Genomic DNA, 25,888 nt, shown 5'->3' with positions numbered 1-25,888 from the left:
CAGGTTCAGGAGGTAGGGGTCTCCTTCGAGGCAGGATCAGGAGGTAGGGATGTCCTTCGAGGCAGGTTCAGGAAGTAGGGATCTCCTTCGAGGCAGGTTCGGGAGATAGGGCTCTCCTTCGCAGGAGGTTCAGGAGGTATGGCTCTCCTTCAAAGCAGGTTCAGGAGGTAGGGCTCTCCTTCGAGGCAGGTTCAGGAGGTAGGGCTCTCCTTCGAGGTAGGATCAGGAAGTAGGGGTCTCCGAGGCAGGTTCAGGAGGTATGGCTCTCCTTTGAGGCAGGTTTAGGAGGTAGGTCTCTCTTCCGAGGCAGGTTCAGGAGGTAGGGCTCTCCTTCGAGGCAGGATCAGGAGGTAGGGATGTCCTTCGAGGCAGGTTCAGGAGGTAGGGCTCTCCTGCGAGACAGTTTCAGGAGGTAGGGCTCTCCTTCGAGACAGGTTCAGGAGGTTGGGCTCTCCTTCGAGGCAGGTTCAGGAGGTATGGCTCTCCTTCGAGGCAGGATCAAGAGGTAGGGATCTCCTACGAGGCAGGTTCAGGAGGAAGGGCTCTCCTTCGAGACAGGTTCAGGAGGTTGGGCTCTCCTTCGAGGCAGGTTCAGGAGGTATGGCTCTCCTTCGAGGCAGGATCAGGAGGTAGGGATCTCCTACGAGGCAGGTTCAGGAGGAAGGGCTCTCCTTCGAGACAGGTTCAGGAGGTAGGCCTCTCCTTCAAAGCAGGTTCAGGAGGTAGGGCACTCTTCCGAGGCAGGTTCAGGAGTTAGGGCTCTCCTTCGAGGCAGGTTCAGGAGGTAGGGCTCTCCTTCCAGGCAGGTTCAGGAGATAGGGATCTCCTTCGAGGCAGGTTCAGGAGGTAGGCCTTTCCTTTGCTTTCCTTTGAGGCAGGTTCAGGAGGTAGGGCTCTCCTTGAGGCAGTGTTAGGAGATAGGGATCTCCTTCGAGGCAGGTTCAGGAGGTAGGGCTCTCCTTCAAGGCAGGTTTAGGAGGTAGGGCTCTCTTCTGAGGCAGGTTCAGGAGGTAGGGCTCTTCTTCGAGGCAGGTTCAGTCGATTGGGCTCTCCTTCGAGGCAGGTTCAGAAGGTAGGGCTCTCCTTTGCGGGAGGTTCAGGAGGTATGGCTCGCCTTCAAAACAGGTTCAGGAGGTTGGGCTCTCCTTCGAGGCAGGTTCAGGAGGTAGGGTTCTCCTTTGAGGCAGGATCAGGAGGTAGGGATGTCCTTCGAGGCAGGTTCAGGAGGTAGGAATCTCCTACGAGGCAGTTTCAGGAGGTATGGCTCTCCTTCAAGGCAGGTTCAGGAGGTAGTGCTCTTCTTTGAGGCAGGTTCAGGAGGTAGGGCTCTCCTTCGAGGCAGGGTTAGGAGATAGGGATCTCCTTCGTGGGAGGTTCAGGAGGTAGGGCTCTCCTTCGAGGCAGGATCAGGAGGTAGGGCTCTCCTTCGAGGCAGGTTCAGGAGATAGGGCTCTCCTTCGAGGCAGGTTCAGGAGGTAGGGCTCTCCTTCGAGGCAGGATCAGGAGGTAGGGGTCTCCTTCGAGGCAGGTTCAGGAGGTATGGCTCTCCTTTGAGGCAGGTTTAGGAGGTAGGTCTCTCTTCCGAGGCAGGTTCGGGAGGTAGGGCTCTCCTTCGATGCAGGATCAGGAGGTAGGGATGTCCTTCGAGGCAGGTTCAGGAGGTAGGGCTCTCCTGCGAGACAGTTTCAGGAGGTAGGGCTCTCCTTCGAGACAGGTTCAGGAGGTTGGGCTCTCCTTCGAGGCAGGTTCAGGAGGTTGGGCTCTCCTTCGAGGCAGGTTCAGGAGGTATGGCTCTCCTTCGAGGCAGGATCAGGAGGTAGGGATCTCCTACGAGGCAGGATCAGGAGGAAGGGCTCTCCTTCGAGGCAGGTTCAGGAGGTAGGGCTCTCCTTCGAGGCAGGTTCAGGAGATAGGGATCTCCTTCGAGGCAGGTTCAGGAGGTAGGCCTCTCCTTCAAAGCAGGTTCAGGAGTTAGGGCTCTCCTTGAGGCAGTGTTAGGAGATAGGGATCTCCTTCGAGGCAGGTTCAGGAGGTATGGCTCTCTTTCGAGGCAGGATCAGGAGGTAGGGCTCTCCTTCGAGGCAGGTTCAGGAGTTTGGGCTCCTTCGAGGCAGGTTCAGGAGATATGGCTCTCCTTCGCGGTAGGTTCAGGAGGTATGGCTCTCCTTCAAAGCAGGTTCAGGAGATAGGGCTCTTCTTCGAGGCAGGTTCAGGAGGTGGGGCTCTCCTAGACAAGTTCAGGAGGTATGGCTCTCCTTCAAGGCAGGTTCAGGAGGTAGTGCTCTCCTTCGTGGCAGGTTGAGGAGGTAGCGCTCTCCTTCGAGGCAGGTTGAGGAGGTAGGGCTCTCCTTCGAGGCAGGTTCAGCAGGTAGGGCTCTCCTTCGAGACAGGTTCAGGAGATATGGCTCTCCTTTGCGGGAGGTTCAGAAGGTATGGCTCTCCTTCAAGGCTGGATCAGGAGGAAGGGCTCTTCTTCGAGGCAGAAGCAAGCTCCCAGTGCCAGGAGTTCCCTTAGATCCTCCATGCTTCTGCATAATGTTATTGAATAGATTCATAGAGCTTGACCAGTAAATTATCTTTATTCCCCTCATTCATATTGTTGCATTACTCTTCACCTATAGTTATCGTTCCGTTTCTCTTTCTCTCTCTCTCTCTCTCTTTCTCGCCCTCTCTTTCTCGCTCTCTCTTTCTCTCTCTCTCTCTCTCTCTTCCTCTCTCGCTCTCTCTCTCTCTCTCTTTTTTTCTCTCTCTCTCTCTCCCTCTCTCTCTTTCTCTCTCTCTTTCTCTCTCTCTTTTTTTCTCTCTTTTTCGCTCCCTCCCACTCACACTTTAACGCGTTAATTTTCCTCATCTTGATTCCTCTGGCTGTTTGACTATAGCTGTAATAGGCTCTCTTTATGTTGCCTAGCTGCATAATAGGCTTTCTGTATTGGCCGACTGTTTGTATGCTGGCTGGCTGGGTGGCTGGCTGGTTGCGTGGCTGGCAGGCTGTGTCTGGCTGTGTTGTTGGCTGGTTGTGTGGCTGGCTGGCTGGGTGGCTGGCTGGTTGTGTGGATGGCAGGCTGTGTGGCTGGCTGGGTGGGTGGGTGGTTACCTCGGTGGGTGGCTGGCAGCCTGGCTGGGTGGGGGGTTGGCTGGCTGTCTGGGTGGGTGGGTGGGTGGCTGGCGGGCTGGCTGGCTGGCTGGCTGACTGTCTGGGTGGCTGGCGGGCTGGCTGGCTGGCGGGCTGGGTGAGCATTTCTTATGGACACAGAATTACTCTTCTCGCTGTGAGGAATCAAATCAAATAAAACAGGTCCACCCTCCTGTCTATATCAATAGATTAGATAGATTTACGTTTCACCCTTTTTTACTTCCATTCTGTCAGCCAGCGATACAATTCTGCCTGTTGTTTGAGGCACCTTCACTACGTGGAGAATGCATGGCTGTGTGATTGAGAGATGATGATAAGAGCTATTACAAGGTGTGGGATTGATGGAGAGGTCTGAGTACTTAAAAAAAATAGAATCAATGCAATACAACAATCAAACTCCGGTGCTAAATTACATTAATTCAAGCAATTATCAGTCAATAACCGCATCGTAGGCTGCGTTTACACAGGCAGCCTAATTCTTATCTTATTTCCACTAATAGGTCTTTTGACCAATCACATCAGATATTTTTCATAGCTGATCTAATTGGTCAAACGATCAATTAGTGATCAATTAGATCAGAATTGGGCTGTCTAAACTGAGCCATAGTAGACAAACTGAGATAGCTAACAATTAGCAGTCAACAATAATAGTTTCAAGATGCTGATTGCCTTTGTACCTGATGGGGGCTGTCTCTAATTGTTATTCAGATGGTACTGCAGGAGGCTGTGCAAATACTAAATAATGCTACTCTGACTCTATCTCTGTCTCTGTGACTGTCTATATCTAACTCACTGTAACGGCTTTCTTCCTGGGAAGGAGAGGCGGACCAAAACGCAGCGTGGTTAGAGTTCATGTTATTTTAATAAGGTAACTCAACATGAACAGAATACAAAACAATAAACGTGGCAAAACCGAAACAGTCCTAACTGGTGCAGAAAACACAAAGACAGGAAACAACCACCCACAAATCCCAACACAAAACAGGCTACCTAAATATGGTTCCCAATCAGAGACAATGACTAACACCTGCCTCTGATTGAGAACCATATCAGGCCAAACATAGAAATAGACAAACTAGAGACACAACATAGAATGCCCACCCAGCTCACGTCATGACCAACACTAAAACAAGGAAAACACAAAAGAACTATGGTCAGAACGTGACACTCACTGTGACTGTCTCCATCAATTCAATTCAATTCAATGGGCTTTATTGGCATGGGAAACATTTGTTAACATTGCCAAAGCATGTGAAATAGATAATAAACAAATGTGAATCAAAAATCAAAAATGAACAGTAAACATTACACAACTTTACAAAGTTCCAAAGGAATAGAGACATTTAAAAGGTCATATTATGTATATATACAGTGTTGTAACGATGTGCAAATAGTTAAAGTACATAAGGGAAAATAAATAAACATAAATATTGTTTGTATTTACAATGGTGTTTGTTCTTCACTGGTTGCTCTTTTCTTGTGGCAACAGGTCACAAATCTTGCTGTTGTGATTTTACACTGTGGTATTTCACACAATAGGTATGAGAGTTTATCAAAATTGGATTTGTTTTCAATTCTTTTGTGGGTCTATGTAATCTCAGGGAAATATGTGTCTCTAATATGTTCATAGATTTGGCAGAAGGTTAGAAAGTGCAATTCAGTTTCCACCTCACTTTGTGGGCAGTGTGCAGTCTGTGCGCAGTCTGTCTTCTCTTGAGATCCAGGTTTCCATACACCGGCATTTCTCAATAGCAAGGCTATGCTCACTGAGTCTGTACATAATCAAAGCTTTCCTTCATTTTGTGTCAGTCACAGTGGTCAGGTATTCTACACTATGTACTCTCTGTTTAGGGCCAAATTACATTCCAGTTTTCTCTGTTTATTGTTAATTCTTTCCAATGTGTCAAGTAATTATCTTTTTGTTTTTCTCATGATTTGGTTGGGTCTAATTATGTTGCTGTCCTGGGGCTCTATTTGTGTTTGTGAACAATCCGAGAACCAGCCTGCTTAGGGGACTCTTCTCTAGGTTAATCTTTATGTAGGTGATGGCTTTGTTATGGAAGGTTTGGAAATCGCTTCCTTTTAGGTGGTTATAGAATTTATCAGCTCTTTTCTGGATTATGATTATTAGCGGGTATCGGCCTAATTCGGTTCTGCATGCATTATTTGGTGTTTTACGTTGTATCTCTCTCTGTGACTGTCTCAATGTTTCTCACTGTGATTAACTTTATCCCTCTCTTTCTTTGACTCTCTCTCTCTCTCTCTCTCTCTCTCTCTCTCTATGTCTCTGTGACTGTCACTATCTCTCTCTCTCTCTCTCTCTCTCTCTCTCTCTCTCTCTCTCTCTGTGACTGTCACTATCTCTCTCTCTCTCTGTGACTGTCACTATCTCTCTCTCTCTCTGTGACTGTCACTATCTCTCTCTCTCTCTGTGACTGTCACTATCTCTCTCTCTCTCTCCCTCCCCCCTCTCTCTCTCTCTCTCTCTCTTTCTCTCTCTCTCTCTCCCTCTCACTCCCCCTCTCTCTCTCTCTCTACGTCTCTGTGACTGTCACTCTCTCTCCCTCTCTCTCTCTCTCTTTCTGTGACTGCCTCTAGCTCTGTCTCCTTGACTCCCTCTCGCTCTCTGTGACTGTCTATGTCATTATCTCTGTGACTGTATACAGCGAGGGAAAAAAATATTTGATACCCTGCTGATTTTGTACGTTTCCCCACTGACAAAGAAATGCTCAGTCTATAATTTTAATGGTAGCTTTATTTGAAGAGTGAGAGACAGAATAACAACAAAAAAAACTGGTAAACGCATGTCAAAAATGTTATAAATTGATTTGCATTTTAATGAGGGAAATAAGTATTTGACCCCTCTGCAAAACATGATTTAGTACTTGGTGGCAAAACCCTTGTTGGCAATTACAGAGGTCAGACGTTTCTTGTAGTTGACCAGCAGGTTTGCACACATCTCAGGAGGGATTTTATCCCACTCCTCTTTGCAAATCTTCTCCAAGTCATTAAAGTTTCAAGGCTGATGTTTGTGAACTCGAACCTTCAGCTCCCTCCACAGATGTTCTATGGGATTAAGGTCTGGAGACTGGCTAGGCCACTCCAGGACCTTAATGTGCTTCTTCTTGAGCCACTCCTTTGTTGCCTTGGCCGTGTGTTTTGGGTCATTGTCATGTTGGAATACCCATCCGCGACCCATTTTCAATGCCCTGGCTGAGGGAAGGAGGTTCTCACCCAAGATTTGACGGTACATGGCCCCGTCCATCGTCCCTTTGATGCGGTGAAGGTGTCCTGTCCCCTTGGCAGAAAAACACCCCCAAAGCATAATGTTTCCACCCCCATGTTTGACGGTGGGGATGGTGTTTTTGTGGTCATAGGCAGCATTCCTCCTCCTCCAAACACGGCGAGTTGAGTTGATGCCAAAGAGCTCCATTTTGGTCTCATCTGACCACAACATTTTCACCCAGGCAAACTTCAGATGGGCATGTATACTGTATGTGCTTTCTTGAGCAGGGGGACCTTGCGGGCGCTGCAGGATTTCAGTCCTTCACGGCGTAGTGTGTTACCAATTGTTTTCTTAGTGACTATGGTCCCAGCTGCCTTGAGATCATTGACAAGATTCTCCCGTGTAGTTCTGGGCTGATTCCTCACTGTTCTCATGATCATTGCAACTCCACGAGGTGAGATCTTGCATGGAGCCCCAGGCCGAGGGAGACTGACAGTTCTTTTGTGTTTCTTCGATTTGCGAATAATCACACCAACTGTTGTCACCTTCTCACCAAGCTGCTTGGCGATGGTCTTGTAGCCCATTCCAGCCTTGTGTAGGTCTACAATCTTGTCCCTGACATCCTTGGAGAGCTCTTTGGTCTTGGTCATGATGGAGAGTTTGGAATCTGATTGATTGATTGCTTCTGTGGACAGGTGTCTTTTATACAGGTAACAAACTGAGATTAGGAGCACTCCCTTTAAGAGTGTGCTCCTAATCTCAGCTCATTACCTGTATAAAAGACACCTGGGAGCCAGAAATCTTTCTGATTGAGAGGGGGTCAAATACTTATTTCCCTCATTAAAATGTAAATCAATTTATAACATTTTTGAGATGCGTTTTCAGGATTTTTTTTGTTGTTATTCTGTCTCTCACTGTTCAAATAAACCTACCATTGAAATTATAGACTGATCATTTCTTTGTCAGGGGGCAAATGTACAAAATCAGCAGGGGATCAAATACTTTTTCCCTCACTGTATATCTCTCTCTGTGACTGTCCCTCTCTCTGTGACTGTCCCTATCTCTCTGACTGTCTCTATCTCTGTGTGACTGTCTCTATCTCTGTCTCTGTGACTGAATCTCTCTCTCTCTCTCTCTCTCTCTTTCTTTCTCTCTCTCTTTCTCTCTCTCTGTGACTGTCACTATCTCTCTTTCTCGGTATTACTGTCTGTATCTCTGTCTGTCTCTGTGACTGTCTCTTTCTCTATCTCTCTCTCTCTGCTTTATTGGCATGGGAAACGTGTTAACATTGCCAAAGCAATCTCTCTCTGTGAATCTCTCTATGTGACTGTTTCTATCTCCGTCTCTTTGCGACTGTCTATCGCTCTGTGTGACTGTCTCTATCTCTTTCTCAGTGACTGTCTATCTATCTCTCTCTCTCTGTGACTGTCTCTATATCTCTCTCTCCTTTTTTTCCCCCTCTCTACCTAAAGTTCTTGTATCACACCGCCACTGTCAGGGGTGCACGACGGCCATCTTGGTAGAAGCATTATCGGCTAGTCTACTGACTAAAGTGTATGAATTCTCCTAAACATCTGCTTCTTCCCTCTAGCCTTCAGCCCAGGGGAGGATCTCCCCTAACAAGGCTCTCCAGAATGGCAGCCCATCCAAATGCCATCGCTTCATGAAGATCAAGAATGTGGAGACTGGAGTCACGTACAATGACACTCTACACCACAGCTCTAGTAAGGTACGGAATGGACTTTATTTCTCATCTGCAGACAGTGACTTCTTCTCATCAATCAATCAGTCAATTAATTAATCATTAACTAATTAGCCAATCAATTAATCAGTCAAGGGACCGTGTGGCTTCTCATCTGTACAACAGTTGCTTCCTCTCATCAATCAATTGATTAGTCAATTAGCTAATCAATCAAACAATTAATTTAATCAAATTAGTGTGTACTCATATAGCCCTTTTCTTACAAATACAGCAGATAATATATATATTTTTATAATAACATATATTTTTTAGGAACTCCGTCGGGGTCTCAACTTACTGTTGAGAGTTAGATATTAGAATACACAAGGTGCAATTTCGAAATTTAGTTTAGTCAAATTTAGTCACTCAATTAGCTCATATCAGCAGTCACTCAATTAGCCCATATCAGTAGTCACTCAGTTAGCCCATATCAGCATTCACTCAGTTAGCCCATATCAGCATTCACTCAGTTAGCCCATATCAGCATTCACACAGTTAGCCCATATCAGCAGTCACACAGTTAGCCCATATCAGCAGTCACTCAGTTAGCCCATATCAGCATTCACTCAGTTAGCCCATATCAGCAGTCACTCAGTTAGCCCATATCAGCATTCACTCAGTTAGCCCATATCAGCAGTCACTCAGTTAGCCCATATCAGCAGTCACTCAGTTAGCCCATATCAGCAGTTACTCAGTTAGCCCATATCAGCATTCACTCAGTTAGCCCATATCAGCAGGTTTTAGATTGGTAAGTTAGTCTAGCCAGCTATCTAAACTTGTAGTAATCATGGTTGAATTATCGACTGTGGGGGCCCCCATTGATTTTGTCAGTCACTCTCACTCAGATATAATCTTAAAAACTGTAAACATTTCTCTCCAGCATATGGCAACATGTAACTTAGAGCCCCCAAAAGGCTGGGGCCGACTCTGACTGCATGTGTGGGTACGGATGTGGGAACGATGTGGGTACGCATGTGGGTATGGATGTGGGTATGGATGTGGGTATGGATGTGGGTACGGATGTGGGTACGGATGTGGGTACGGATGTGGTTACGGATGTGGTTACGGATGTGGGTACGGATGTGGGTACGGATGTGGGTACGGATGTGGGTACGGTTGTGGGTACGGTTGTGGGTACGGATGTGGTTACGGATGTGGGTACGGATGTGGTTACGGATGTGGTTACGGATGTGGTTACGGATGTGGGTACGGATGTGGGTACGGTTGTGGGTACGGTTGTGGGTACGGATGTGGGTACGGATGTGGGTACGGATGTGGGTACGGTGGTGGTTACGGATGTGGGTACGGTTGTGGGTACGGTTGTGGGTACGGATGTGGGTACGGATGTGGTTACGCATGTGGTTACGGATGTGGTTACGCATGTGGGTACGGTTGTGGGTACGGATGTGGGTACGGATGTGGGTACGGATGTGGGTACGGTGGTGGTTACGGATGTGGGTACGGTTCTGGGTACGGTTGTGGGTACGCATGTGGGTACGCATGTGGGTACGCATGTGGGTACGCATGTGGGTACGGAGGTGGGTACGCGTGTGGGTACGGGTGTGGTTACGGGTGTGGGTACGGGTGTGGGTACGGGTGTGGTTACGGGTGTGGTTACGGGTGTGGGTACGGGTGTGGTTACGGATGTGGGTACGGATGTGGGTACGGATGTGGGTACGGATGTGGGTACGGAGGTGGGTACGCATGTGGGTACGCATGTGGGTACGCATGTGGGTACGGATGTGGGCACGCGTGTGGGTACGCGTGTGGGTACGCGTGTGGGTACGGGTGTGGGTACGGGTGTGGGTACGAATGTGGGTACGGATGTGGGTACGGCTGTGGGTACGGCTGTGGGTACGGCTGTGGGTACGGCTGTGGGTACGCATGTGGGTACGCATGTGGGTACGCATGTGGTTACGCATGTGGTTACGGATGTGGTTACGCATGTGGGTACGGATGTGGGTACAGATGTGGGTACGGATGTGGGGATGCATACCCGCAAGCCACTGTGGCCCCCCATCTTAAGCATTTAGCCATCCATCTGCACAGATAGCTCTGCAGCCGTCGCCTTGGTCTTTTAACATGAGCCTAGCTAATTATTTCAGAGACTTATCGGACGACAGCCTGCTATGCATCCCAATGAATGTGCCTCGCCTCTAATAGCACATCTTCAGATGTATAAAAAATCACAGAATTCTGTTTTTCTCAGTCATATAAAGAACAGCTGCGGGGCATGAATGCCCAGAGCTTTATGTCAAGCGGAAGTGTTGAGCCAAGAGTGAATCCTTTGTTTTATTTTTAACACTCTGTTCATCAATACCCTTGTTTCCCTTTCTCTCTTCCCCTCTCTCTTTCTTCCTCTTTCCATCTCTCTCTCTCTCTCTCTCTCTCTCTCTCTCTGTGTCTCTGTGTCTCTTTCTTCCTCTTTCCATCTCTCTCTCTCTCTGTGTGTGTCTCTGTCTCTCTCTCTTTGTCTTTCTAGGACAGTGCCAGTGCCACATTTGTTGTTGTTTTGACTGTGCACTCCAGCACTTTGAATTTGAAATGATACAATTACAATGACTTTTTAATTTAATCGTTAAGAAATTACAGCACTTTTGGTAAACAGTCCCCCTTTTTAATAGAGTAAAACTATTAGGACAAATTCACTTATATGTGTGTTGATGTTATGTTTCAGATTATTTTGTGCCCAATAGAAATTATTTTTCTTAACACTTCTACATTCATGTGGATGCTACCATGATTACGGATAGTGCTGAATGAATCGTGAATAATGATGAGTGAGAAAGTTACAGATGCACAAATGCATCTGACAAATTTGAAAAGTCAAAACTACTTGTACTACTTTAATACACATATAAGTGAATTTGTCCAAATACTTTTGGTCCCCTAAAATGGGGGGGACTATGTACAAAAATTGCTGTAAATTCTAAACGGTTCACTCGATGGATGAATATACCCTCAAATAGAAATGTACAGTCTGCACTTTAAATTCATAGTCATTGTATAATTTAAAATCCAAAGTGCTGGAGTACAGAGCCAAAACAACAAAAAGTGTGTCACTGTCCCATTCAGACCCATTGACCTTTAAACATTTTGTTAGACTTATTCTAAAATAATTTAATCTTTTTAACTCTCAGACATCTTAACACAATACACGATAATGACAAAGCAAAAACATGTTTTTATAAATGTAATCTAATTTATTAAAAATAAAAAACTGAAATATTACATTTATGTAAGTATTCAGACCCTTTACTCAGTAATTTGTTGAAGCACCTTTGGCACCGATTACAGCATTGAGTCTTCTTGGGTATGACGCTACAAGCTTGGCACACCTGTATTTGGGGAGTTTCTCCCATTCTTCTCTGCAGATCCTCTCAAGCTCTGTCAGGTTGGATGGGGAGTGTTGCTGCACAGCTATTTCCAGGTCTCCCCAGAGATGTCTGGGCTCTGGCTGAGCCACTCAAGGACAATCAGAGACTTGTCTCAAAGCCACTCCTGCATTGTCTTGGCTGTGTGCTTAGGGTTGTTGTCCTGTTGGAAGGTGAATCTTCACCCCAGTCTGAGGTCCTGAGCGCTCTGTACTTTGCTCCGTTCATCTTTCCCTTGATCCTGACGAGTGTCCCAGTCCCTGCTGCTGAAAAATATCCCCACAGCATGCTGCCACCACCATGCGTCACCGTAGGGATGGTGCCAGGTTTCCTCCTGACGTGGCATTCAGGCCAAGAGTTCAATTTTGGTTTCATCAGATCTGAGAGTCTTTTGGTGCCTTTTGGCAAACTCCAAGCGGGCTGTCATGTGCCTTTTACTGAGGAGTGGCTTCTGTCTGGCCACTCTACCATAAAGGCCTGATTGGTGGAGTGCTGCAGAGATGGTTGTCCTTATGGAAGGTTCTCCCATCTCCAAAGAGGAACTCTGGAGCTCTGTCAGAGTGACCATCGGGTTCCTGGTCACCTCCATGACCAAGGCCCTTCTCCCCGATTGCTCAGTTTGGCTGGGCGGCCAGCTCTAGGAAGAGTCTTGGTGGTTCAAAACTTTTTCCATTTAAGAATGATGGAGGCCACTGTGTTCTTGGGGACCTTTAATGCTGCAGAAACGTTTTGGTACCCTTCCCCAGATCTGTGTCTCGACATAATCTTGTCTCGGAGCTCTACGGACAATTCCTTCGACCTCATGACTTGTTTTTTTTCTCTGATATTCACTGTCAACTGTGGGGCCTTATATAGACAGGTTTGCGCATTTAAGAATCATGTCCAATCAACTGAATTTACCACAGTTGGACTCCAATCAAGTTGCAGAAACATCTCAAGGATTATCAATGGAAACAGAATTTCACCTGAGCTCAATTTCAAGTCTCATAGCAATTGTAAAAACCTGGGGTATTGTGTGTAGATTAATGAGGATTTAATAAAAATAAATACAATTTTAGAATGAGGCTGTAACGTAACAAAATGTGTCAAAAGTGAAGGGATACTTTCCGAATGCACTGTATATACACTATATATACAAAAGTATGTGGACACCCTGTCAAATGAATGGATTCGGCTATTTCAGCCACACCCGTTACTGATAGGTGTATAAAATTGATCACATAGCCATGCAATCTCTATAGTCAAACTTTGGTAGTAGAATGGCCTTACTGAAGAGCTCAGTGACTTTCAACGTGGCATATTCATAGGATGCCACCTTTCCAACAAGTCAGTTTGTAAAATTTCTGCCCTGCTAGAACTGCCCCGGTTAACTGTGTCAAAGTGCTGTTATTATGAAGTGGAAACATCTACAAAAGCTCAGCTGCGAAATTGTAGGCCACACAAGCTCACAGAAATGGACCGCCGAGTGCTGAATCGCGTAGCGTGTAAAAATAGTTTGTCCTCGGTTGCAACACTCACTACTGAGTTCCAAACTGCCTCTGGAAGCAACGTCAGCACAATAACTGTTCGTCAGGAACTTCATGAAATGGGTTTCCAAGGCCGAGCAGACGCACACAAGCCTAAGATCACCATGGCAATGCCTAGCGTCGGCTAGAGTGGTGTAAAGCTCGCCGCCATTGGATTCTGGAGCAGTGGAAACGCTTTGTCTGGAGTGATAAATCACGCTTCACCATCTGGCAGTCCGACAGACGAATCTGGGCTTTGTGGATGCCAGCAGAATGCTACCTGCCCCGATGCATAGTGCCAACTGAAATGTTTGGTGGAAGAGGAATAATGGTCTGTTTTTCATGGTTCAGGCCCCTTAGTTCCAGTGAAGGGAAATCTTAAAGACATTCTAGACCATTCTGTGCTTCCAACTTCGTGGCAACAATTTGGGGAAGGCCCTTTCCTGTTCCAACATGACAATGCCCTCTGTGCACAAAGTGAGGTTCATACAGAAATGGTTTGTCGAGATCGGTGTGGAAGACCTTGAATGGCCTGCACAGAGCCCTGACCTCAACCCCATCGAACACCTTTGAGATTAATTGGAACACCGATTGCGAACCAGGCCTAATCTCCCAACATCAGTGCCCGACCTCACTAATGCTCTTGTGGCTGAATGGAAGCAAGTCCCAGCAGCAATGTTCCAACATCTAGTGAAAAGCCTTCCCAGAAGAGTGGAGGCTGTTATAGCAGCAAAGTGGGACCAACTCCATATTAAAGCCCATGATTTTGGAATGAGATGTTCGACGAGCAGTTGTCCACATACTTTTGGTCATGTAGTTTATGTGTATATATATATACTGTATATCCTTTTCCTCTTTCTCTATCTCTCTGTCTCTGTCTCTGTCTCTCTGCATCTCTGCATCTCTGCCTCTCTGTCTCTCTGTCTCTCTGTCTCTCTGTCTCTCTCTCTTTCTCTGTCTCTGTCTCTCTGTCTCTCTGTCTCTCTGTCTCTGTCTGTCTCTGTCTGTCTCTGTCTCTCTGTATCTCTGTATCTCTGTATCTCTGTATCTCTCTCTTTCTCTGTCTCTCTCTCTTTCTCTGTCTGTGTCTCTTTCTCTGTCTATGTCTCTGTCTCTCTGTCTCTCTGTCTCTCTGTCTCTCTGTCTCTCTGTATCTCTGTATCTCTGTATCTCTGTATCTCTGTATCTCTCTCTTTCTCTATCTCTCTGTCTCTGTCTCTGTCTCTCTGTATCTCTGTATCTCTGTATCTCTCTCTTTCTCTGTCTCTCTCTCTTTCTCTGTCCCCCTGCGTCACTCTTTATCTCCCTCTCCCTCTCTCTTATCTCCCCTCGTCATTCTCATAGGCTGTTTTTGTACGTCTTGTTTACTTCTGTGCAAGCGTCACACTGAGGATGAGGTTGTTTGAGTACGGGAAGAGGGGGGAAGGGATTTTTAGGGCAAGGCCTGAGTGGCTGGACAGAGTGATTGGGTGTGTGGTTCATCCAACATGACTAGACTGCCCATTTTAGCGGCAGCGTTGTTGAGTTACTGTTCAATTTTCGCTCTGTGTTCGTGCTCGGCCAAACATTTTCTGCCTTTTTCTTTCTCTCTGTCTAATTTGGCGAATGCATAGATGCGGTAAAGAGGTCAATGGAACGCAGGCTGTAGGGGATAGAAGAAAGACCCTGGATTGGCACACGTTCAACAAATTTGTTATTACAAAGTGGATATTTGTCAAATACTTCATGATTGATGTATTGTAACAGGTCGACCATGTGGTTACTAAAATCCTATTTGGATATACTTAGTTGGCTGTTTTCGCTGCATTACATTTAGAAATGTTACCTTTTTATTGTTTAGAGGAAGTGACTGCTAAAGAATGTTCAGACACTAAATAAAGAATTCCTTTAGTGTCTCTCTCTCTGTAAAACAGAAATGCCACGGCTTGAGCGATGGGTCCCCTTGGGCTTCCTTTCTCTCGCTTATAATAAATTCCCAAGCACTCTCTCTTTCTCTCTCTCTCTCTCTCTCTCTCTCTCTCTCTCTCTCTCTCTCTCTCTCCTCTCTCTCTCTCTACCCCCCCCCCTCTCTCTCTCAATTCCATTTCAATTCAATTCAATTTGCTTTATTGGCATGACGTAACAATGTACATATTGCCAAAGCTTATTTTGGATATTTACAATATAAAAATGAGAATAAAAATTGTCAATGGGACAACAGTAACAACAATAACCAAGTGTCAAAATAACCATACATTCAACAATAACAATAAGCATACAGTAGAGGACATGTGCAGGTTGATTGGTCTGTCAGACACTGTCCCTCAACTTATGGCAGGCAGCAATGTAGTGCGCTGCCAACCCACAGCTCTCTGTGTCCTCCCCCAACAGGACGGGTAGCCTACTCTCATCAGAGAGGTCTTTGAAACCTTGAACAAGAGTTTCAAATTTGGGGAAATGACACTCTCTAATTGTTTTATAGGAAATACAGCTCCGTCTCAGGTTCTGCTGTTGTGCAGCGGTTGCACAGCCTTTCCTCTACAGGGAGCCAGGTTTTCCTGTGTCTACCCTTCTCAATGGCAAGGCTGTGCTCACTACTTTGTCAAGGTTTTTCTAAGGTTTTGATCAGTAACCGTGGTCAAATAGTTAGCCATGGTGTACTGTCGATTTAGGGCCAGATAGCACTGCATTTTGCTTTGTGCTTGTGTTTCCCAATAAGCAATGTAGTTTTGACTGTGTTGTACTTTGGTTTATCCTGATTGATTGGATTTTCTGGTCCTGAGGCTTCAGTGTGTTAGTAGAACAGGTTTGTGAACTCCAGGACCAGCTAGATGAGGGGACTCTTTTCTTTGCTCAGCTCTTGGTTTTGCAGGGCTTGGTAGTGATATGAGAGAGGGTCACTGTATTTGAGATGTTTCCAAAACTTAATTGCTCTTTTTTTAGTTTGTATTATTAGTGGATATTCTGCCCTGCATGCATTGTTTGTAGTTTTCCTCTGGACATGTAGGATAATCTCACAGAACTCTGCATGCAGGGTTTCAATGGGGTGTTTGTCCCATGTGATGAAATCTTGTCTTGCAAGTGGACCCCACACCTCGCTGCCATAAAGTGCAATTGGTTCAATGACATATTAAATTAGTTTTAGACTAATTTGAATAGGTATTTCAAATTGAATTAGCTTTTTAATCGCTTAGAATGCCCTGCGTGCTTTCTCTATCAGTTCATTCACTGCCTCATTAAGATGTCCAGTTGAGCTTATTTTTAAACCTAAGTAATTGTAGTGTGTGCAGTACTCTATATATTTTGTACCAATTAGACTTTGGTCTTATTCCCTGAGATCTGGATCTTCTCTGGAAAATCATTATTTTAGTCTTTGTGTGGTTTACTGCCAGGGCCCAGGTCTGGCAGTACTGCTCTAGCAGGTCCAGGCTCTGCTGTAGGCCATGTGCTGTGGGTGACAGCAGGCACATGTCATCTAAAAAGAGTAGGCATTTAACTTCTGAATTGTGGAGACTAACACCAGGGGCTGAGGATTTTTCGAGAATAGTGGCCAATTCGTTGATGTAAATATTGAAGAGTGTAGGGCTCAGATTGCAACCCTGACGAAGGCATTATATGGTATTATTTTGGTGGACATGTTTATCTATCAGGGTGTAAATATGATCAGTTGTGTGATGTTTTGGTATAAATCCAATTTGGCTTTTACTCAAGACATTGTGCTCATTAAGGAAGTTTAGAACTCTTAAATTTATAATACTACAGAAAACCTTTTCCAGGTTACTGTTCACTCAAATGCCTCTGTAATTTGTCTCTTTTTTAAAATATTGGGGTTATGAGTCCTTGATTCCAGATGTCAGGGAAATAACCTTCACTCAGGATCAAATTAAACAGTTTTATTATAGCCAATTCAAATGTTGCACTAGTGAGTTTGAGCATCTCATTTAGGATGCCACCAGGTCCGCATGTTTTTTTTTTTTCATTTGAGAGCCTGAAGTTTCTTATAGAGCTCCTGGTCAGTAATTGGGGAGTCCAATGGATTTTGATTGTCCTTTATAGCTTTTTCTAATCCATTCAACAGTAACGAAGGCGTAATTCACCATTATTTGGGTCTCTGTGCTTTTGGTTGGATAGTGTTCTATGTTTTTCCCTTATAATTTTACAATCTGCATCAAAACAGTTGTCATCTGTGATCTTTTTTGTTTTGTTTTTGTTTTGTTTTTTATCAATTTCAAATGTGCTTCTTTTGCCGTTTGCCTGAATATATAGTTCATGTTTTTTACTGCTAGATTGATGCCTTCTTCACTGTGAGTGAATGTGGTATCCAGAAATTTATCTACAGTGCCTTGCGAAAGTATTCGGCCCCCTTGAACTTTGTGACCTTTTGCCGCATTTCAGGCTTCAAACATAAAGATATAAAACTGTATTTTTTTGTGAAGAATCAACAACAAGTGGGACACAATCATGAAGTGGAACGACATTTATTGGATATTTCAAACTTTTTTATCAAATCAAAAAAAAATTGGGCGTGCAAAATTATTCAGCCCCCTTAAGTTAATACTTTGTAGCGCCACCTTTTGCTGCGATTACAGCTGTAAGTCGCTTGGGGTATGTCTCTATCAGTTTTGCACATCGAGAGACTGACATTTTTTCCCATTCCTCCTTGCAAAACAGCTCGAGCTCAGTGAGGTTGGATGGAGAGCATTTGTGAACAGCAGTTTTCAGTTCTTTCCACAGATTCTCGATTGGATTCAGGTCTGGACTTTGACTTGGCCATTCTAACACCTGGATATGTTTATTTTTGAACCATTCCATTGTAGATTTTGCTTTATGTTTTGGATCATTGTCTTGTTTGGAAGACAAATCTCCGTCCCAGTCTCAGGTCTTTTGCAGACTCCATCAGGTTTTCTTCCAGAATGGTCCTGTATTTGGCTCCATCCATCTTCCCATCAATTTTAACCATCTTCCCTGTCCCTGCTGAAGAAAAGCAGGCCCAAACCATGATGCTGCCACCACCATGTTTGACAGTGGGGATAGGGTGTTCAGGGTGATGAGCTGTGTTGCTTTTACACCAAACATAACGTTTTGCATTGTTGCCAAAAAGTTCAATTTTGGTTTCATCTGACCAGAGCACCTTCTTCCACATGTTTGGTGTGTCTCCCAGGTGGCTTGTGGCAAACTTTGAACAACACTTTTTATGGATATCTTTAAGAAATGGCTTTCTTCTTGCCACTCTTCCATAAAGGCCAGATTTGTGCAATATACGACTGATTGTTGTCCTATGGACAGAGTCTCCTCCCTCCTGAATCCTCCCCCCTCCTCCCTCTCTGCAGATGACTTCGTCAACCATTTTGAAAAGAAGGTCGACGACATCCGATCCTCGTTTGCTAAGTCAAACGACACCGCTGGTTCTGCTCACACTGCCCTACCCTGTGCTCTGACCTCTTTCTCCCCTCTCTCTCCAGATGAAATCTCGCGTCTTGTGACGGCCGGCCGCCCAACAACCTGCCCGCTTGACCCTATCCCCTCCTCTCTTCTCCAGACCATTTCCGGAGACCTTCTCCCTTACCTCACCTCGCTCATCAACTCATCCCTGACCGCTGGCTACGTCCCTTCCGTCTTCAAGAGAGCGAGAGTTGCACCCCTTCTGAAAAAACCTACACTCGATCCCTCCGATGTCAACAACTACAGACCAGTATCCCTTCTTTCTTTTCTCTCCAAAACTCTTGAACGTGCCGTCCTTGGCCAGCTCTCCCGCTATCTCTCTCAGAATGACCTTCTTGATCCATATCAGTCAGGTTTCAAGACTAGTCATTCATCTGAGACTGCTCTTCTCTGTATCATGGAGGCGCTCCGCACTGCTAAAGCTAACTCTCTCTCCTCTGCTCTCATCCTTCTAGACCTATCGGCTGCCTTCGATACTGTGAACCATCAGATCCTCCTCTCCACCCTCTCCGAGTTGGGCATCTCCGGTGCGGCCCACGCTTGGATTGCGTCCTACCTGACAGGTCGCTCCTACCAGGTGGCGTGGCGAGAATCCGTCTCCACACCACGTGCTCTCACCACTGGTGTCCCCCAGGGCTCTGTTCTAGGCCCTCTCCTATTCTCGCTATACACCAAGTCACTTGGCTCTGTCATAACCTCACATGGTCTCTCCTATCATTGCTATGCAGACGACACACAATTAATCTTCTCCTTTCCCCCTTCTGATGACCAGGTGGCGAATCGCATCTCTGCATGTCTGGCAGACATATCAGTGTGGATGACGGATCACCACCTCAAGCTGAACCTCGGCAAGACGGAGCTGCTCTTCCTCCCGGGGAAGGACTGCCCGTTCCATGATCTCGCCATCACGGTTGACAACTCCATTGTGTCCTCCTCCCAGAGCGCTAAGAACCTTGGCGTGATCCTGGACAACACCCTGTCGTTCTCAACTAACATCAAGGCGGTGGCCCGTTCCTGTAGGTTCATGCTCTACAACATCCGCAGAGTACGACCCTGCCTCACACAGGAACGGCGCAGGTCCTAATCCAGGCACTTGTCATCTCCCGTCTGGATTACTGCAACTCGCTGTTGGCTGGGCTCCCTGCCTGTGCCATTAAACCCTTACAACTCATCCAGAACGCCGCAGCCCGTCTGGTGTTCAACCTTCCCAAGTTCTCTCACGTCACCCCGCTCCTCCGCTCTCTCCACTGGCTTCCAGTTGAAGCTCGCATCCGCTACAAGACCATGGTGCTTGCCTACGGAGCTGTGAGGGGAACGGCACCTCAGTACCTCCAGGCTCTGATCAGGCCCTACACCCAAACAAGGGCACTGCGTTCATCCACCTCTGGCCTGCTCGCCTCCCTACCACTGAGGAAGTACAGTTCCCGCTCAGCCCAGTCAAAACTGTTCGCTGCTCTGGCCCCCCAATGGTGGAACAAACTCCCTCACGACGCCAGGACAGCGGAGTCAATCACCACCTTCCAGAGACACCTGAAACCCCACCTCTTTAAGGAATACCTAGGATAGGATAAAGTAATCCCTCTCACCCTCCCCCCCCTTAAAAGATTTAGATGCACTACTGTTCCACTGGATGTCATAAGGTGAATTCACCAATTTGTAAGTCGCTCTGGATAAGAGCGTCTGCTAAATGACTTAAATGTAATGTAAATGTCTCCCACCTCAGCTGTAGATCTCTGCAGTTCATCCAGAGTGATCATGGGCCTCTTGGCTGCATCTCTGATCAGTCTTCTCCTTGTATGAGCTGAAAGTTTAGAGGGACGGCCAGGTCTTGGTAGATTTGCAGTGGTCTGATACTCCTTCCATTTCAATATTATCGCTTGCACAGTGCTCCTTGGGATGTTTAATAAAGCTTGGGAAATCTTTTTGTATCCAAATCCGGCTTTAAACTTCTTCACAACAGTATCTCGGACCTGCCTGGTGTGTTCCTTGTTCTTCATGATGCTCTCTGCGTTTTTAACGGACCTCTGAGACTATCACAGTGCAGGTGCATTTATACGGAGACTTGATTACACACAGGTGGATTGTATTTATCATCATTAGTCATTTAGGTCAACATTGGATCATTCAGAGATCCTCACTGAACTTCTGGAGAGAGTTTGCTGCACTGAAAGTAAAGGGGCTGAATAATTTTGCACGCCCAATTTTTCAGTTTTTGATTTGTTAAAAAAGTTTGAAATATCCAATAAATGTCGTTCCACTTCATGATTGTGTCCCACTTGTTGTTGATTCTTCACAAAAGAATACAGTTTTATATCTTTATGTTTGAAGCCTGAAATGTGGCAAAAAGTCGCAAAGTTCAAGGGGGCCGAATACTTTCGCAAGGCACTGTAAGAGTGTCTGGATATGTTGGTTACAGGTAGCTTACTGGTATTCTTCTGTGCTGTTTTGGGCCCATCTGTATGAATTTCTGATGTTGTACAGCTTACTGGGCTGTGAACGTCTGGTTGTTTCCATGTCTGTTCTTTTCAGGAACAATGTAATTTGGCTGTGATCCAACAGAGGTGTTAGTGGCTTGACAGTGAATGAGCTGAGAGAGAAAGGGTCATATAGTCTACTGTACTGTGGCCAAGAGGTGAGCAGTAGGTGAATCTCTCCAAAGAGTCCCCCTGTAACCTACCATTGACAAAGTACAGACCCAGGCTTCTACAGAGCTGCAACAGATCCCTTCCGTTCTTGTTGATGGTGCTGTCACTGTTGTTTCTATGGGGGAGATGAAGACAGTTAGAAACAGTATGGCCTGTAATAAAGCTGTCCCCTTGTGTGCTCGTTAGATCAGGTAGTGTTCCTGTGCGCGCATTTGTGTCCCCACATGTGTCTCTCACTCTCTAAGGCTGCCATTATGACTCAATGAATAATTCAGTCATTAGCAGTCATTCTGGACATATCTGTTGAAAGGGGCAATCTGCAGATCGAGCAATAACAAAGAGCTGAGGGATGGGGCTGGATAAATGTAACCACTCTCAAATTCATAGACAGAACCATGGATGTAAGGACTGACCATCCATGACCTCAAGAAAGAGAGAGAGAGAGAGAGAGAGAGAGAGTCAGAGAGAGAATGTACCTGCACGAGACAAAGAACACATATACTTCTCCCCTGGGGGCTGTGCTGTGTGATCAGAAGTCCCCTGGGGGCTGTGATGTGTGATCAGAACTGTGATTACTATAGATGGAAGCCATGTGATTCCTCAATGGCTTTTGTTCTACAATGAAATTACATGTGATCAGAGCCTTGTGTGATGTGATGTCATCCACGTTGCCTTTCAGTTGCCGATCTGCACTGAGCGTGTGTGTTTCGGGTCTATCATGACACCAAGTCAGGGGAGCCGCAAGCCAGATGAGTCTCGGACCAAAGAAGAGCTGCTGCCGCTGGCTACTGACTTCATAGACCAGTACTACACCTCCATCAAAAGGCAGGAGAGTTGCACTAACACTGACCCTATACTTCAGTTATTAACATACAATTGAATGTACTTGCATGCGTCCCTCATTGCCAGCATCCTCAACAGTAGTACAAAAGTAATTTGATTGTCCTCATATACATATGATGTAAATAGTACTTTAAAAATATGTTACTTTAAAGTACCTCTTTCTCTGTGACACTCATGCCTGGGTGCCCATAATGTTGTTTTTTAATAACAAATAAAATGTATTTTATTGAGGGAAAGGTTTGGAAACGGCTCATAATAATGTCCGGAACGGAGCCAATGGAATGGCATCAAACACCTGGAAACCATGGAAACCATGTGTTTAATGTATTTGATAACGTTCTACTGATTCCGCTCCAGTCGTTACCACGAGCCCGTCCTCCCCATTTAAGGTACCACCAGCCTCCTGTGGCTCACACATGCATATATATTCCTATACATTCAGGAAGAGCACAGCCTCCATATAATTAATTTCATAATAATAATGTATAGCTCTTTTTACTTGCACACAATATACTGTAGCTTGGTCACCCCAGCCCCAGGGGTCCACCACGCTGCAGCGCCCCACCCAACACACCCCCACGCTTCAGGAACTTTGTGAAACATTCTTTACTGGCTTAGGGTGTACTAGGCCAGGGCCAGAATGACAATCCACAGGACGGTGGACCCCCGGGGCCAGGGGACAGAGCAGCACAGCAGCTAAGAATAGCCTAAAGAGGTTTAGAGAATGTTTTTGATGCAAAACGGACTCTAAATGCAATTGCTCTGACATGACCCTTGTGTTACCCCCGGCTCTGTCCTCCTGCCTGTGTATACTGTAACAGGTTTGGCTCGAAGGCCCACCTTGACCGGCTCGAGGAGGCGACTAAGGAGATAGAGGGTTCTGGAACGTACCAGCTGAAGGACACAGAGCTGATCTACGGAGCCAAACACGCCTGGAGGAACGCTTCCCGCTGTGTAGGACGTATCCAGTGGTCCAAACTACAGGTCAGTAACAACACTGTGTAGGACGTATCCAGTGGTCCAAACTACAGGTCAGTAACAACACTGTGTAGGACGTATCCAGTGGTCCAAACTACAGGTCAGTAACAACACTGTGTAGGACGTATCCAGTGGTCCAAACTACAGGTCAGTAACAACACTGTGTAGGACGCATCCAGTGGTCCAAACTACAGGTCAGTAACAACACTGTGTAGGACGTATCCAGTGGTCCAAACTACAGGTCAGTAACAACACTGTGTAGGACGCATCCAGTGGTCCAAACTACAGGTCAGTAACAACACTGTGTAGGACGTATCCAGTGGTCCAAACTACAGGTCAGTAACAACACTGTGTAGGACGTATCCAGTGGTCCAAACTACAGGTCAGTAACAACACTGTGTAGGACGTATCCAGTGGTCTGAACTACAGGTCAGTAACAACACTGTGTAGGACGCATCCAGTGGTCCAAACTACAGGTCAGTAACAACACTGTGTAGGACGCATCCAGTGGTCCAAACTACAGGTCAGTAACAGCACTGTAAGCAGTATATACAGTAGGGAGAACAAGTATTTGATACACTGCCGATTTTGCAGGTTTTCCTACTTACAAAGCATGTAGAGGTAATTAATTTGCATTTTATTGCATGACATAAGTATTTGATCACTTACCAACCAGTTTTGCATTGTAAGGTATACTGCAGTTAGAGCTAAGGACATAAGCATTTCGCTACACCTGCGATAACATCTGCAAAATATGTGTACGAGACCAATACAATTCGATTAGATTTTGTCCAAACTAAAGCTAATATGCCACCAGTTATGAAGAAACATCTAAAATCCACTGGAATGGAGGTACATAACACCCACCCCCCCCCCCGTCTCTCGTCATGATCTGTGTAATATGTCAATACATGTGACTAATTTGCACCTATCGGGTAAAGCACTGAATAGAAGGAAAGGTCAACTTTGAAAAATAAATAAATGCATTGCAGAGGGATGTATTCCACCATTTTATTTCAATTGGCTTTTATGTCTATATACACCCTGACGGAGGCAGGGCAGACATCCCAAAGGTTAGGAGTAAAACTATCAAATATAGGCTGAGGATGAAAGAAGTGATATCTAAGGTGAAACAAATCACACTGTAATGGAAAATAGAGTGATGCCACTTTCATTTATTTGCCTGACCATATAGCGTTAACAAGAAATGACAACATGCTTTGACTGAGGTCCTTGGATTCTTAAATATGTGTTGAATTTGAGTTGTTTCATGTGTGGTGACGTGACGAAGAACTTCAGGATGAAAGATTGCTCTCAATAAAACTGTGGTAGCGTTCAAAATATTTGAGTAACATTCTTCAAATACATGTTTTTGTAACAGGTATTCGATGCCAGGGACTGCACAACGGCTCACGGAATGTACAATTACATCTGCAACCACATCAAGTATGCCACTAATAAAGGAAACCTGAGGTGAGTTGGTAGTGCACATTTAGACAAATAAAAAAGACCTAGCTAGATAAAAGAAAGCCAACCTGTTCCTTTAAAAATTGCAGTTCATTTTCTCAAATCGTGTTTGTTCGTTTCCCTGTCCCTTTTCTCAGTGTTGTCTTTCTGTCTCTTTTCTGTCTCCTCTCCTCTCTATGTTCTGCTGGTCTGTCACTCACTTCCCTTTAGTTCAGTTTCTCCATCTGGATCTCTCTGTTTTCTATTTCCCTCCCTGCGTTTATTTTTCTGTCACCTTGAACCTCAGTTAATCTCTTCATCTCTCCCTCTCCATCTCTCCCTCTTTCCATCTCTCCCTATTTCCATCTCTCCCTCTCCATCTCTCCCTCTCTCCATCTCTCCCTCTCCATCTCTCCCTCTCCATCTCTCCCTCTCCATCTCTTCCTGTCCATCTCTTCCTCTCCATCTCTCCCTCTCCATCTCTCCTTCTCCATCTCTCCCTTCTCCATCTCTCCCTCTCTCCTTCTCTTCATCTCTCCCTCTCTCCCTCTCTTCATCTCTCCCTCTCTCCATATCTCCCTCTCTTCATCTCTCCATCTCTCCCTCTCTTCTTCTCTCCCTCTTTCCACCTCTCCCTCTCTTCATCTCTCCCTCTCTTCATCTCTCCCTCTCTTCATCTCTCCCTCTTTCCATCTCTCCCTCTTTCCATCTCTCCCTCTTTCCCTCTCTCCCTCTTTCCATCTCTCCCTCTCTTCATCTCTCTCTCTTTCCCTCTTTCCCTCTTTCCCTCTCTCCCTCTTTCCCTCTCTCCCTCTTTCCATCTCTCCCTCTTTCCCTCTCTCCCTCTCTTCATCTCTCCCTCTTTCCCTATTTCCATCTCTCCCTCTTTCCATCTCTCCCTCTTTCCCTCTCCCTCTTTCCATCTCTCCCTCTCTTCATCTCTCCCTCTTTCCCTCTCTCCCTCTTTCCATCTCTCCCTCTTTCCCTCTCTCCCTCTTTCCATCTCTCCCTCTCTTCATCTCTCCCTCTTTCCTTCTCTCCCTCTCTTCATCTCTCCCTCTTTCCCTCTCTCCCTCTTTCCCTCTCTCCCTCTTTCCATCTCTCCCTCTCTTCATCTCACCCTCTCTCTCCTTCTCTTCATCTCTCCCTCTTTCCCTCTCTCCCTCTTTCCATCTCTCCCTCTCTTCATCTCACCCTCTCTCTCCCTCTCTTCATCTCTCCCTGTCTTCATCTCTCCCTCTCTCCATCTCTCCCTCTCTTCATCTTTCCATCTCTCCCTCTCTTCATCTTTCCATCTCTCCCTCTCTTCATCTCTCCATCTTTCCACCTCTCCCTCTCTTCATCTCTCCATCTTTCCACCTCTCCCTCTCTTCATCTCTCCCTCTTTCCATCTCTCCCTCTTTCCCTCTCGCCCTCTCTCCCTCTTTCCATCTCTCCCTCTTTCCCTCTCTCCCTCTTTCCATCTCTCCCTCTCTTCATCTCTCCCTCTCTTCATCTCTCCATCTTTCCATCTCTCCCTCTTTCCATCTCTCCATCTCTCCCTCTTTCTCTGTCTTTCTGTCTGTCTGTCTGTCAT

General features: G+C 45.9%; 1 protein-coding gene across 1 annotated transcript in view; it reads left to right on the top strand.

Moving 5' to 3' along the window:
- The window catches only part of LOC115140342 (nitric oxide synthase 1-like), a 143,239-nt gene that overhangs the window by 22,340 nt on the left and 95,011 nt on the right, over window positions 1–25,888 (top strand). Inside the window, exons 3-6 of the mRNA XM_065026819.1 lie at window positions 7,951–8,088; window positions 21,725–21,870; window positions 22,710–22,872; window positions 24,248–24,339. Coding sequence (XP_064882891.1) covers window positions 7,951–8,088; window positions 21,725–21,870; window positions 22,710–22,872; window positions 24,248–24,339 — 539 coding nt within the window. The remainder of the gene's footprint in view (window positions 1–7,950; window positions 8,089–21,724; window positions 21,871–22,709; window positions 22,873–24,247; window positions 24,340–25,888) is intronic.

Source organism: Oncorhynchus nerka, linkage group LG13 (genome assembly GCF_034236695.1).
Source record: "Oncorhynchus nerka isolate Pitt River linkage group LG13, Oner_Uvic_2.0, whole genome shotgun sequence".
Classification (NCBI taxonomy): domain Eukaryota; kingdom Metazoa; phylum Chordata; class Actinopteri; order Salmoniformes; family Salmonidae; genus Oncorhynchus; species Oncorhynchus nerka.
The sequence above is the reverse complement of the archived record's forward strand: the minus strand, read 5'-3'. Positions and strand labels throughout refer to the sequence as shown.